This window comes from Camelus ferus, chromosome 30, assembly GCF_009834535.1.
Source record: "Camelus ferus isolate YT-003-E chromosome 30, BCGSAC_Cfer_1.0, whole genome shotgun sequence".
Classification (NCBI taxonomy): Eukaryota; Metazoa; Chordata; class Mammalia; order Artiodactyla; family Camelidae; genus Camelus; species Camelus ferus.
In genome coordinates, this window is record NC_045725.1 from 21,993,796 (window position 1) to 22,007,386 (window position 13,591).

At 42.1% G+C, this 13,591-nt stretch overlaps 1 protein-coding gene across 16 annotated transcripts in view; it reads left to right on the forward strand.

Moving 5' to 3' along the window:
* NEDD4L (NEDD4 like E3 ubiquitin protein ligase) overlaps nucleotides 1–13,591 on the forward strand; it is a 299,160-nt gene that overhangs the window by 238,813 nt on the left and 46,756 nt on the right. For 9 of the 16 annotated variants that reach the window (XM_032470627.1, XM_032470629.1, XM_032470628.1 and 6 more), the window contains 5 exons: nucleotides 3,023–3,155; nucleotides 4,122–4,298; nucleotides 6,457–6,531; nucleotides 8,166–8,225; nucleotides 13,116–13,247. In XM_032470627.1, coding sequence (XP_032326518.1) covers nucleotides 3,023–3,155; nucleotides 4,122–4,298; nucleotides 6,457–6,531; nucleotides 8,166–8,225; nucleotides 13,116–13,247 — 577 coding nt within the window. The remainder of the gene's footprint in view (nucleotides 1–3,022; nucleotides 3,156–4,121; nucleotides 4,299–6,456; nucleotides 6,532–8,165; nucleotides 8,226–13,115; nucleotides 13,248–13,591) is intronic. The other 7 variants (XM_032470633.1, XM_032470624.1, XM_032470625.1 and 4 more) reach the window with 2 other exon arrangements.

Consider the following 13,591-nt stretch of genomic DNA (forward strand, 5'->3'; position numbering starts at 1 on the left):
ACTTGTGCCCCGAACTTCAACCCTGGAAAAACCCTCATTGATATCCCATTGGCCTTAGACTGCTCTTACAAGGTCCCCTCACCCTGCCTCTTGCCACCCACAGTCCCCTTGATCGAGCATAGCTGCTTTCTGATGACTTTTTCTTCTTCTTGACCCTCTGGATCTGCTAATCCCTTTTCCCCCCCAAAACAAAACTGGAAGGTGCCCCTTCCCCTGGCAACGTTCAGATGTCAGCCTAATATCGCTTTCTCTGGGAGAACCGGACTTCTGTTCAGGTCTCTCTGGAAGCCCTGTGCCTTCCTGTCATGACCCCAGAGCACATGATACACTTACTACCTGTATGAGCAGGGACTGCGTTTCCTTATTCACAGATCAGCCCCTCGCACCTGGCACAAGGTAGGCGCTCAGCAAAATACCTTTTAATGGAATAAGTAACAACAAAAGAATCACTTCCAAAAGTGGTTATAGGCACACAGTTTAGGGAACTGCCCAGGCCTGGATGTAGAACTTTAGAACAGAAAGTGACCTTTGAAGACTCCCGAGCCCTCTGATGTTGGATGGTGGCTTTTAAAATGCCTCTAATTTTAGATTTGTCCTTACCCATTTAAATGTAAACTAAACTTTTTATTGTAAAAAGCACATGTTTAAAACATGGTGAAGGGATTGCATTAAGACTATAAATGAAGATGACCTTGTTAAACTCAGGCACTTAATTTCACTCTTTTTAGTCCTTCTGTAAAACACTTGGTACATCTTCTCCTGTCTTGGCAGTAATTTAATCATACCTACGTAACTCAGGTCATCCTTAGTCACTAAGGTTATGTGAGTGTAGGTGATCGGCTACACTGATCTTAATTGGCACTAAATTTGATAAATTTATGGTTTTTCTTGTCTTTATTAATTTGTGTATTACCCATGAAAGTCAAATGAATATATGTGTGAAATTAATGAATGAGGAAAATTGAAATAGCCATTTCTTAAATTTTTTCCCTGCCCCCAATGAAATGTTTTTCTGTTTTTATTTGCTCAGACATATTTTTAAATGTTCATCTTCCCAGTAGTGACATTTAAACGTCCTGTCAATTTCAGCATCCCTCTCATTCAGTTGCTTAATTAAACATTGTGTGAACATTTTCATTTTATCAATAAAGACCATAAAATCCCAGGGTTGGAATTTCAAAATCAGGGATATCTTTCTTCTGTATGCTGTTTAGTTGTTTCTGGTTCACACTGATTACTAGTTATTTGAGCATGCCGGTTAAGGAAGATTAGCATAATTGATTTTTAAATGCCCCTTTTAAAAAAAATAAATTCCTCCAGAATAATGGAATTTTCTATGCTTCTAAGAGATAGTGGATGCAGACATAGTAATATTAAAACCTTATTCTTTTCAATCTCCCTGAAGTACCCATAACAGTCAAGTATGTGTTACGACCTGAAACATAGCATGCAAACATTAGTCACTCGATGTTGACTGAGTAAATGTCATTTCAAGTGAAGATTTGAAATTTTTTGAAACTTATTTATACTATATTTTAAAGTAAGGCCAGACATTATGAAGTAAAATTGAATTGAATATTATCTAAAAATCACTGCAGCAGTGTAAAATCACAATGATAATATTACATTTTCTAACATATCCAGGAGAGTATTATTTTTTTATCATTCTGTTTTGGTGGTTTCAGAAATTATGGTAGTATACTTGTGTGTCCCTTGATTTTAATTATTTTCTCTATGGCCTTAATTATGTCTTTTTTTTTCTGACGGTCCCTCTGTTTAATGTACTATTTTTAGTTAGTTATAGTTTAATTTAACTATAAAATATGCAGAATATATATTTCTTTAAGAGTTCAAAAGTTTGTATATTGGGTGTGTAGGTACAGTAAAACATTAATTCAGATTTTAATAGTAAGAACTATCATTTTAATGTAGATTAAATAGAAGTTAGCCTTCATACTACTCCTTTACCAATAAAGTTAAAAAAAAGGGAAGATTTTGGTGGAAATATTTTAACTTTCGTGAAAACTGGCCTTAAAGTTTGTCATCTGTTTATTTGCAGACAGTGTTGCTTGTTGTAGACTGTTCACTGTTACAGGGCCCCACTATTATGGCTCTTTTTCTGGGACATATTATAAGTTAGTATGATACTGCTTTAGGATGTTCTAAGACCTATGTTTTAGGAAGAATCTATAATAAGGTCCCTTGATTAATACTGGATTTCAATTAGTCTGAAATAATGTTTTCAAATATTTGGAAATAGCAACTTGCAACATCATTTTTGTTAACTGAATATGATATCTTACTGAAAGAGCTGGTAAGCTTTTTCTCTGAAAAACATTTTGACATTTAAACTTCTGCTCTAATAAGCCTCCAAGTAGTATTTCTCCCAAAGGAGAATTGCCTGTAATTTACTGCAAAAGTTTTCAAGATGAATCAACGCTTTCAGATCCTGAATTAAGAGAGTTTACGTGACAAAAAAAGAAAGTACAAAATTGCAGTGTTCTTCAAGTCCCCGTTGATTTGGGAGGTTATTGCCTGATGTTTATATTGTGTGAACTTTAGAAAGGAGTTTAACGGGGAGAAATCAGTGTCTGAGTCTGAGATTTTTGTCAGAATTAGAGCCCCGGCAGCCGGAAGAGGTCTTGCTGGGTCGGGAGCACTTCCCTCTAGACCCCAGCTTTTTTTTTTTTTTTTTAAACACTTTTTATTGATTTATAATCATTTTACAATGTTGTAGACCCCAGCTTTGAGTTTGTACTATTTGTAACGTATTGGTTAATTGTTGACTGATGCATTCATTGAAAAGCTGTATTTATTTCAATGAAACGAACCTGGAAGTATACTCTGTCCAAGAGATGGTAGAAGATTCTGCTGTTTACTGGCCAGCTACTTGTCAGTGTTTAACCTAAGAGCCTGGACGTTTTAGTAGGTGTCGGTCCCCTGGGGAGTCATGGACTGGTGTCGAAGGACCAGTTATCAATTCTGGTTCTCCTGTCCCCCCCTCCTCACCCCGCGCCCCCAGGGACGTGTCCTCCGAGTCCGACAGCAACATCCGGCAGATCAACCAGGAGGCGGCACACCGGCGCTTCCGCTCCCGCCGGCACATCAGCGAGGACCTGGAGCCGGAGGCCGGCGAGGGCGGAGACGGCCCCGAGGTAGGTACCCGGGCCCCGCGCTGCCTCCAACTCCCTGAAGCTCTCCGCCTGTCCGTTTTCTCCTGGTTGATCCTGTGTCCTTATTTCTCATCTCCGTAAATGCTGACTGAAAAGAAAAGATCATGGTCTCATAGCTAATTGATAACCATCAGGGTATTTAGAAATTAATTGAGAAAGTGCTTATAAAAGCTGTATGTGATGACCGCATATCTGTATCATTACAAAAGGGAACAGTTATTTTTAGTATAGCAATCTTAAGGTATGTTCACTTTATGCTTTATTCCCCCCCCCCCAGTCTAACCATATCTTAAGTGGCAATGTGGTTATCATCTGTGAGCAATTGAAGGGGCCCTGTCACCTGTCTTGGTATCAAATACAAGCTTTTACTGAGTAGTTTTGACATCATGAAAGAGATTTATTACCAAGAAAATACAAATTGGGGTGAATAGAAATGTCTGCGATTTTCCCTTTAAATATTTATGGTAAATTACTGGAGAAAAAAATATATATATAAACTGAACAACAAATTAGCAATTATCATAACTTCCATGCTACCGGAACAACTCTATTTACCTCCTAGAATCCGTTCTTTTTAGACATTGCATTAGGAAGATCATTCACAAGATGTTCCAGTGATCAGAAGTGGAAAAGCAAAATGAACGATTCCATAATAAATTGACTGAGTTACTTTATATGTGTGTTTAGTTATAGCTTATAGCATCTCTGCTGTTTTTGTTGAGTTCTCAGCAGAGTAAAAGAAAATCCGTGAAAATCATAAGTGAATTCCTGAGGGTATCTTTGAAGCCATGTATATAGTTACAAGTGCTAGAAGCAAGCCACTGCCCAGAGAGGTGCTTTTACAGAGGGGGTGAGAAAATGTGGGTTAGAGTTATAGTGGTTATTATTGGGGCGGGATGAGAGGGTCCCTTGTTCTAGCATTTACCACAGTGTCTCATTCCTTGATAGCCCTGGGAGACCATCTCAGAAGAAGCGAATGTCAGTGGGGACTCCCTCAGTCTGGCGCTGCCCCCACCACCAGCCTCGCCCGTGTCTCGGACCAGCCCTCAGGAGCTGTCTGAGGAGCTGAGCAGGAGACTTCAGATCACTCCCGACTCCAATGGGGAGCAGTTTGGTTCTTTGATTGTAAGTAACAGTCTTGTTTGAATGAGAAATTGAGCAAGTATTTTGTCTTTTTTTGTTGTTGCTTTAAGAGAACCTTGTTTGCAGATAATGACAAGGTCTTCCAGCTTTCAGATAACTCTGACATTTCCCAGAGTTCCTCCTTCCCTAGGAGAAGCAGGATTATACCAAAATTAGCTCAAGCAGGTGAAAATCTTTGATTCGTAAGGAACTCAAGTCTATGACTTCTGTATTATCAGCTTTAACCTTGTAGGACTTCTTTTCTCAATCAAGGGCTCATAAATAGTACCTTCCTCACAGAGGTGGTGTTTCACACTGGGACCTAGGAGACGTTGGGCCTCCTGTAAGTCACGCTCTGCATGCTGTATCATTCTCGTCTCACAGATGAAGGCGTGCTCTTTAAGTGGCCTATTCAAGACAGGGTTAGAATGCGCCATAGAAGACATCTCCTAAGCCCCGGGATGGATCCTAAAGAAAGGTTGTGAAATTCCGGCGCTGACATCAGAGTAGCATTTGAACTTGGGTTCTCAACCATCAGGGAAATTTGTTCTAGATGCTTCAGTCGGGGGGTGGCTAAGACCCAAAGAGAAGCAGCAGCATCAGCCATGGAGACCTGTGTTTGACAATACAAAACCGTGCAGAAAAAAATCCTTAGAAAATTGCTATTTGTGCATAACATTGAGAAGCAAGGCAGTCTCAGTGTGTCTTGAGAAACCTAACTTACAGATGTACCATAGTAAATGATGGTAGTCACGCCACTGAAAATGGCATCCTAGAAAAATAGTCTGAGTGCAGCCATATCGGATGTAAATGGATAGGAGGACTGCATAAAATGTAAGAGCAAGTAAGTACTCATGAAATTGTTACCCCTTCAGTTATGTGTTTTTATTTTAAAAGACACCACTGGCCTATATCACACGTTGCAGTGATTACTCAGTTAACGTGCTTTTATATTAAAAATTGTGAATGTTTTTCAGAAAGAGAAATACCACTGAGATGAAAATTTAGTATTAAAGGGTCAGGGGAAAAAAGTTTGCATATATGGGATATTTGAATTGATTTAAAAAAAACTTGCTATGGAAACAACATAAGCAATGAAGCCATATATTTAAAACCTATAAAATGAAGTAAATACTGCAAAACCCATTGCAATGGTCTACCTTTAGTCCACAAAGTGAAAAACTGTGATTTTATGCACTATTGATACGACTTCAGCATCTCTAGTTATTTGTATAGGAAGCTTCTGCGTTTAATTATTCCAGGCTCATAGAATACCTTTAAGATCCAAGTGCAAGCGTCAGAATTACTTTAAGGTCGTATTGAGTCTGATGCAACTATTAAATAATAGTGCCTAGGAAAGAGAAGAGAATCTTCTCCAGTGTTGCTTGTCAGGGTCACTATATTCAAGGAGAGCAGCATGAACTTTAACTAAAGAATGAGTCCTTCATGCTCACCATTGTGGAAAGACTTAAAAAGCCCCCCAACCAGGACCACACAGTCTGTCTTTGACTTTACCCCATTTTACTTACCATTGTAAAATTTTAAAAATGAGAAGATGCTACCAACTTGTCCCATGTACAAACCTGTTGCTAAAAAAACAAAAATGTTTCATAACCATGTCAGTTATCTCTTCCTCTATTCACATTTCACTAAAATTTACCCAGAGGTTGCTTCTCAAAGCAGAACACAGGACTTCTAGCTTCTTATTTTCATTCTTAGAGCAGCACTCTCGAGAATTACCTTATGTTGAGTCCCTGTGCCTGTTTTGGCCTCCCTCTCTTATTTTTCTGTTAGTTCTATCCTTGTCTGCTTAAAACACTTTAGAATGACAATGAAAGATACTTTGACTCCTTAAAGGATTACTCCCATTATTCGGAAAAGATGGTGTTTCATTTAATTACCTTCTGATATCAAACAGCAGTGAATAGGCTTGAGTGATGTAGTTTTTAAACCAGTGAAACTCGTTTCTCAGAGTGTGTTTATTTTCCCTTTCTTTTCTTTTGTTTCTTTTTTTCTTTCTTTTTGTATTGCAGTACAGTCAGTTACAATGTGTCAGTCTGGTGTACAGCACAACGTCCCAGTCACGCATGTACATACATATATTCATTGTCATGTTCAGAGTACACGTTCTTGATGCTCTGTGTCCTTTCCTCCCCTTCAGCAAAGGGAGCCCTCCTCGCGGTTGAGGTCCTGCAGTGTCACCGACGCGGTCACAGAGCAAGCTCATCTACCACCGGTAACCCACGCTCATTTCCAGTCATCAGTGGGCTCCTCGGGCTTTTACATAAAATCATCCGGGCTACTGAGGAAGAGTTTTTCCTGTGCCAAATCCATTTACCATATACATGCGGCATTAAAGTTTCCTAGCAAATTGCCCAAGGAGAGTGGATTTCCAATACAAAGACTTACTATTGCCACCAAAGTCTCTGAAATGCTCAAAACTTTATTGCCTCACTTTTTCCATCCAAATTCATACCAATTCTGATGTGCTTACTTGACCTAAACCAAAGCCTACATTAATAATTCCTTATTTAAAAAGTCATTTAGTCTCTCAGGCTGTGCTTGAGTGACTGCATCTCAGGAACATAGGAAGAACTCTTCCGGGAGGGCAGCAAGAACTCCTTTCCACTGCTGACGGCCTAGGCTCTTAACCCACAAAGCCTCTGTACCTTCTCCTCAAAGGCAGCTCTGTTGACTCAAGAGTTGGCTCTAATTTGTTCCCAGTCTCCCACAGTTTTCATAACTAGCTGCAAATACGAACATGTAAAGGATGTTTGATAACACAGGACATAAATAAAAATGAATATTCAGATTGGAAGGCAAACCAGAACTGCCATGGGAGATGTTTGGTGGGCACATTGAAAATAAATTTTACGTAAATTTATTTCTTGTTTTTTGGAGGAGAAAATATTACATGGTTTGAGCGTATTGAACTTGACATTTGACCTTGACTAGTTTTTTATTATTATTATTATGACAAATCCTCAAGCATTTTTAGCGCTGATACTATTGCTGTATATGAAATTGAAGGGAAAAAAGATTGCACTTTGAGTTTTTGCAGTCGCAGTGTCTTCCCTTTCATGTACATTTTAGCCTAACTTCAGAGGATTTTTTCCCCCCTAGGTTTTAGTCTTTCATGTTTACAGAATGAATTAATGAGTACATTAGTCAACTGAGTAATCAGCGTAATAGATTCAGTTGTGGCGTACATCGAAAGGGCTGGTTGGTCAGAAGCTTGACGGGAGCATCCTTTCTGGGATGGTTGCAGTACAGGCCTCCCCGCACAACAGAGCAATCAGCTATGATGGACCAGTGGGATCCGCTCCAAACTGATGATTCTGTGATTTTCCTTGATGAATTAATGGCACTTCCTCTCCCTTTCAAAATCAATGTCAATTTTATTTGCCAAAAGAGCTCACTTCCCCAAAACTGATGATTCCTCCCTCTTTCCTTGCGCTTCATGAAGCTGTGAACCCACTGATCACCAGTGGCCTTACTTGAATTTTGAGTTTGGCAGATTTGAAAATCCGCTGATTATTTAACAGTGGAGCACAACTGTAGTGTTTTCCGGTTTGGGTTTTTGTTTTGTTTTGTTTTTTTAAGACGACATCTCACATTGTTGAGGTTGTCAGTTCCTTGTTTACCCACATCGGGGCTGCAGTCTGAGCCTCCTCTGGGCCGGAGGGTGGTCGTGCTCTTCTTGTGCTTCTGGTCATCAGTGGTTGTTCAACTTTCTTTGGACCGGGTAGTCTCAGAGATTCAGATTCACGTCACCTGCCTCACTGGCTGCAGCAGCACTGATTCCTCGTGCCGTGAGCTGTGGGTGGTCTTCCTGAGTGCATTTCACTGATGTCAGTTATTGTTTAACAGCCCAGTGCCCCAACTAGGAGAGCACGTTCATCAACTGTCACGGGTGGTGAGGAGCCAACGGTAATGATGCCCCTTGATCAGAATTAATGGCAAAACTGTGGGTTGGTTTTAAGATTTTGTGTAATGGTGAATATACTCCTTTTTTGGTGTTTTTGTTTTCGTTCCGTTTTGTTTTCATAAGACCTGCTTCTTTGTGCCACAGAGCTGCACATGTTTTTTATTTCACATTGGTCAGAGGTACTGGGTAAAACGGCAAATTTTAGTCTTAATGTAGTTTTATGAGGAATACTGTCAAGCTTTGGTCGTGCATTTAACCTGAACACTGTAGAATCTATTTCTGCCTCTTAGTGTTTGTACCTCCTGATAAGCTTTTCCCATGGGGTAGAGTGCTCGGGTGAAATACTTTGGTTGGAGGAGAGTCAAGGAAGCCACAGGAATTGTGTGCAGTTGCACATGTGGATTTCCGGTTGTGCATTTCCTGTACCACGTTTCAGATGCTGGCTTAGATTTTCTGTATCACAGGCATGAACCAGTGACTTTTCTCTGCTACCAGGGGCTGTAGTCACAGGTTCATAGGTATGAACAAGTGTTCATATAATTGGAACAAGGAGGGCGTATAATGAAGAAATCGAAAAGATGCAGGAAAAAATGGTGTTTTATTCTTATTACTCATTATTTTAAATAATTTCTAGTATTCAGGCTTGTAGGTAATGTGGATTTGCCTGTATATTTTAATTGCTTGTTTTCTCCCTAATCCCTAAAGACTTATTAGCTTAAAGTCTATGCTTTGAGCTGCTGTAGCTATGAAGAACTTTCCTTATTGTTTCACCTTTGTTATGTTTGTTATAACTGCTTATTACTCGAGAACACCTTTCAATACATATGTGATTGCTGATTTTCTGTAGGATGTTTATTTAAAGGAAGAATTTAGTTATATTGTTGGAATTTACTGCTCAGCATAGTATACTGGAGAATCAAAGTGGCTGTCAGCAAAACTCAGCCCCGTTTAAGGTATTTGAGCTGCAGTGATTGATGTAGAAGGTACATGCTGGATGGGTCAGGTTCAGCCTCCAGTAGAATTCAAGAAATTTCAAACGAGCTGGCATATTTCCTACTATGTGCTAGTAATTTCCACGGGAGTGGATCCGCGAGGTAGACAAGGTCACTTCATGAAATAATTTTAATAGAATACAGTGCTGATGAGCATCCACTATCATCCATTTTTGCATTTTATGGGTCTTGGCACCTGCCATCGATATTGGGGTGTCATGATAGCTGAAGAGATTAAATGACAGGATAAACTGAATTACGATCGCCCTGGGCTCCGTGGTCAGAGTTACCTGGCAGGGCAAAGTGACCGTCCGGATGAGCTCCCTGTAGTCCTGCCAGACTTTTTCTTCTTGCCTGTTCTCTCCCCTCCCCCAGCAGTGAATTAAGAAGATGAATTGGATTTTGTCCTCTATTTTTAAAGACTGGGGAGCAGTAGCTAAATGTTTTGCGAGCTCTCATGCTTCCTATGTACCTAGTGATTGTTCGGCTGGAATAAGCCAGCTTGTTTTACGGCTACATTAGAAATGATCACATCTATCTCTTTTGCACCCTCACCGTCCCTTGTCACAAATACCCTTATTTTGCTTTTCCAATATGTGTTTTTCCCCTCTTTTACACCTTCTCCCTGTCAACCCCACACTGTGTCCTGGGGCTTCCCTGGGACACATCATCCCTGTCCTTCCTTTGTGCTCTCATGGACGTACGTGTGGATTCATGCACACGCGCGTGGGCACACACACACACACACACTCACACACACACACACACAGAGAAATGGGATCTCATATACATATTACTTGTCAGCTAGATATTACTCCCTTGTGGTCATTGCTCTGGGACATGTTAATCACTGCATAATACTCAGTGATGGGAATGCACCACAGTGTATGCGATTTTCCCACAGGGATGAACATTCAGCCCCCACCCCTTTGGCAGTGCTCACCATGTTGCATTAACCATCCTGGTATTTCTCTCTCCATGGTGGGGCTTTTATTTCTGTTGCATAATGAACAAGCCCTGATTCTCACCTGCAGAGCCACAACCCTTTGACTTAGGACGGATAAATACACGCTGGTGTCTGTTTCCAGCTGGCTACGCAGGAGCCCTCTCTGTGAGAGAAAATGAGTGGGATTAACACGGTTTGGGGGTTTTTCTGTGTACCCCCTAATAATACACTGGGGTAACGGTGTGGCAGGGTCTGAGTGAATCTTGCAGAATCTGTGATAGTGCCAAGCTGTTTATCATCTTTAAAAGCATTTTGCAACTTTTACAGCTTCAACATAGTTAAGTTCTTCATTTTAACGAGCTTGTGTGAAGCTGGAGCAAAGTGGCTACTTGGCATCGTGAAACACGATGGTAGATTCAGGCAAAAAGCTGTGAAATGTCTGAGTAAGCCGACCCGCAGCTTTTCACTTGACTCCTGATGAACCAGCTTGTTTCTGGAGGTGGCGTGGGGCGCACGTGTGCAGGGACACGTCCACGGGCACCCGAGGTGCAGGCTGCTGGCGGCCCTGGGGCTGGGTGGCCGCGGGTCTGTCCACACAAGCTGATCCCGCCTCCTCCCAGCTGCGGGAGGCGGGAGGCCGGGCTTTGAGTCACCAGGGGAGTCAGCAGCACAGGTTGCTCTCCACGGTCATTTGGAAAGAAACCTACAGAGAAATGTTTTAATAACACCATCTCACATAAATGCAACTAGATTATAGGTTGCCAGTTCAGTTCTCAACAGAAGGTAGAATGGATGTTTTAATCACTTTTGGTGTTCTCTGTGACGCTCCTGGTTTTCCATAAACTGATTGGACCTATTTAACCGTGGGTCTGGGAAAGTAACCCGGTCGCTGTAGTGCTGTGCTGGAAGGCACACAGCTTTAGAATTCAGTTCTGAGATTATCCATGACACATCCCAGTTATTTTAGTTTATTAATCTCCTCATAAATATCCTTTCCAGGGATACTATCCTTAAGGTTTCCAGAAGGTAGTCTTTTGGGGGCACATCTAATTGCCTCTCCCAAAAATAACAGGGAGGAGGAAAAGTGGCAAATTCCATTCAGATTCCATTCAGCCAAAACATTTTTGGTCATCATATAAACAACAGTAGGCCAAGACTTGACAGCATGTACTTCGCCAGAAGTACTGATTGACCGCCCACTTAGGTTACAACTCGGGTTCTGACTTAGGTCAGCAGTCTGGTGCTCTAGTGCCCAGAGCAGAAGGAGCCTGGAAATAGCGCTTTTGTATTGGTGCCACAGCTAGAGAAGGCGGGCAGGAAGAGCTGTAGGCAGATGCGTCTGTCTTTAATACTCACAGAAGGATCAAGCCTGCATGTTGACATTTCTTCCCCTCTCGGGGGACCCCCACAACTCAACCCAGGACGCTGTGTGGGCAGAAATCTTGAAATTACCGTTATGGGACCTTGGGGACTTTGTCTGGAGTAACATCAAGGAAATAGTTGCAGTTTTAGCATAAAGTTGTCTTGCAAGTAATCTTGCCCTGCTGGGTAAACGTGTTTTAGAAATAACCAATAAGGCAGCTGCTTCAAGGCCTCAGGTTCTTTCTGGAATGTGCTGTTGAGCTCATGAAGTAAGATTTTGAGCCTCGTTAACTGAAGTTCCCAAGTTACATGGTGGCATCCCTGATCTTGCTTTTCAGTTCAGGGTCCCTCAGTGGACCTGGGGGACCCTCTTAGGCAAGGCACATTGTTGGTAGTGAACACAAAAAAATGGGATGAGCACAGGGAGAAGTTAGGCCCAGAGATGAACATCTTCAGCCTAATAGCAGGGAAACTATGCCTGGTAGTATGGCTGGAGGGTCAGAAGGTCCTAGTTAGGGAGGATGGTCCCCAAAAAGAAGCGGCTTCCTTCTGTAACCTCACGAAAGGGATTATGCCTGATTTTGGCCCATTGTTTCTTTTATGCTCTCCCAGGAGCCCTGGTAGTCACTGCTGGCTTCTTGTCTTTAACCCCCTACCCCCCTTTAGAGCAGCATCCTTTCCCAGTTACAGCTCTTCTTCGCAGCTTCCATCCATCCGGGACTTGCTGGGCAGCACTGACCTCAGACATCCATTTGTTGCCTCCATGAGTCATGGAAACATCTTGCTAGTCCAGTATTTCTCCACCCAGACTGCTTCCTACAAGCAAAAGTGTCGCAGGAATCCCTTTTGCGATCTAATGTGGGCAGCGTGACTATAGTCACTCTGAACTGGACGTGTCTCCAAACCCAGAAACTACTTGGGTTTAAAGAGAGAAACTCCGCATGGGAGGACGGGGGTAAACAGAGCCTCAGGTATCAGGCTTCTTCGGAATTGCCAGGTGACTTCCTGAGCTGGGGCAGCTGAGGGGTCCTGGTCCATCACTGGGGGGAAAGCAGGCCTCGTAGGGAAGAGCCTCCCTGGTTCCCCCACCCCCACCCCCCGAAAGCTACATAGTGTCAGGGCCCCAAGCTGATGAAGAGTTTAGGGATAAGCCAGGAGAGCGTCCCTGTGACAGCCAGACTGGGGAGAAAGTGTTCAGAACATCCCTCTTACAGATAGTAACACCTGGCAATTTGAAATACCTTTTAAGCTCTACATGGTTTGACAGTAAAACTTAGTATCTGAAACGAATTGTCATAGTTTTCCTTCCTTTTGATTACTTTAGCAGCAACCCTTCATGTTGAAGACTGCAGGGCCTAGAACTGAGTTCTGCAAGGTTTCTGACCCTGCAGCTTGTGTGGGGGGCTCGTTTCACAGAAGCAGCAAAGCCATGGGACATCTGTCGCTGTCCTCCAGACGCTCCTGTTTTCGGTACCAATAGAACTAACTTACTTTGTCGAGCACAGATAATTCTCTGGGTATACGTTACATTGCTAAACTGCTCAGAAAACAAATGCAAGCTATTAAATAATAATGATTTCTCACACAAACAGCCATCAGTGGCCTATGTACACACCACGCCGGGCCTACCTTCAGGCTGGGAAGAGAGAAAAGATGCTAAGGGACGCACATACTATGTCAATCATAACAATCGAACCACCACTTGGACTCGGCCTATCATGCAGGTATGCGGATCGCGTGCACCTTACAGTCACAGGCAGTGAAGCCAAATGTCCGTGAACTCTGTGTTCCTGCTGTTTCTGTATTGTTCTGCGGAACCCAGGTTTAAGAAAATTTTTCTTGCCAAGAAAGTGCATTACTTTAAACATGATACTTGCCTAAGGAAGAGTTTGGCCCCCAAATCAGTCTCTCCCTAGATGGTCCATTTAAAAAAAAAAAAAAAACTTGTTTATTATAATAGGTAGCAATCCTCACAACCCTTTTTTTTCCTCCTGAGGCTGGTATTTTGTGCCAGCTAGTGATTCATTTATATTTCCTTGGAATGTGTTTCCCCATCCTTCCCCCCCAT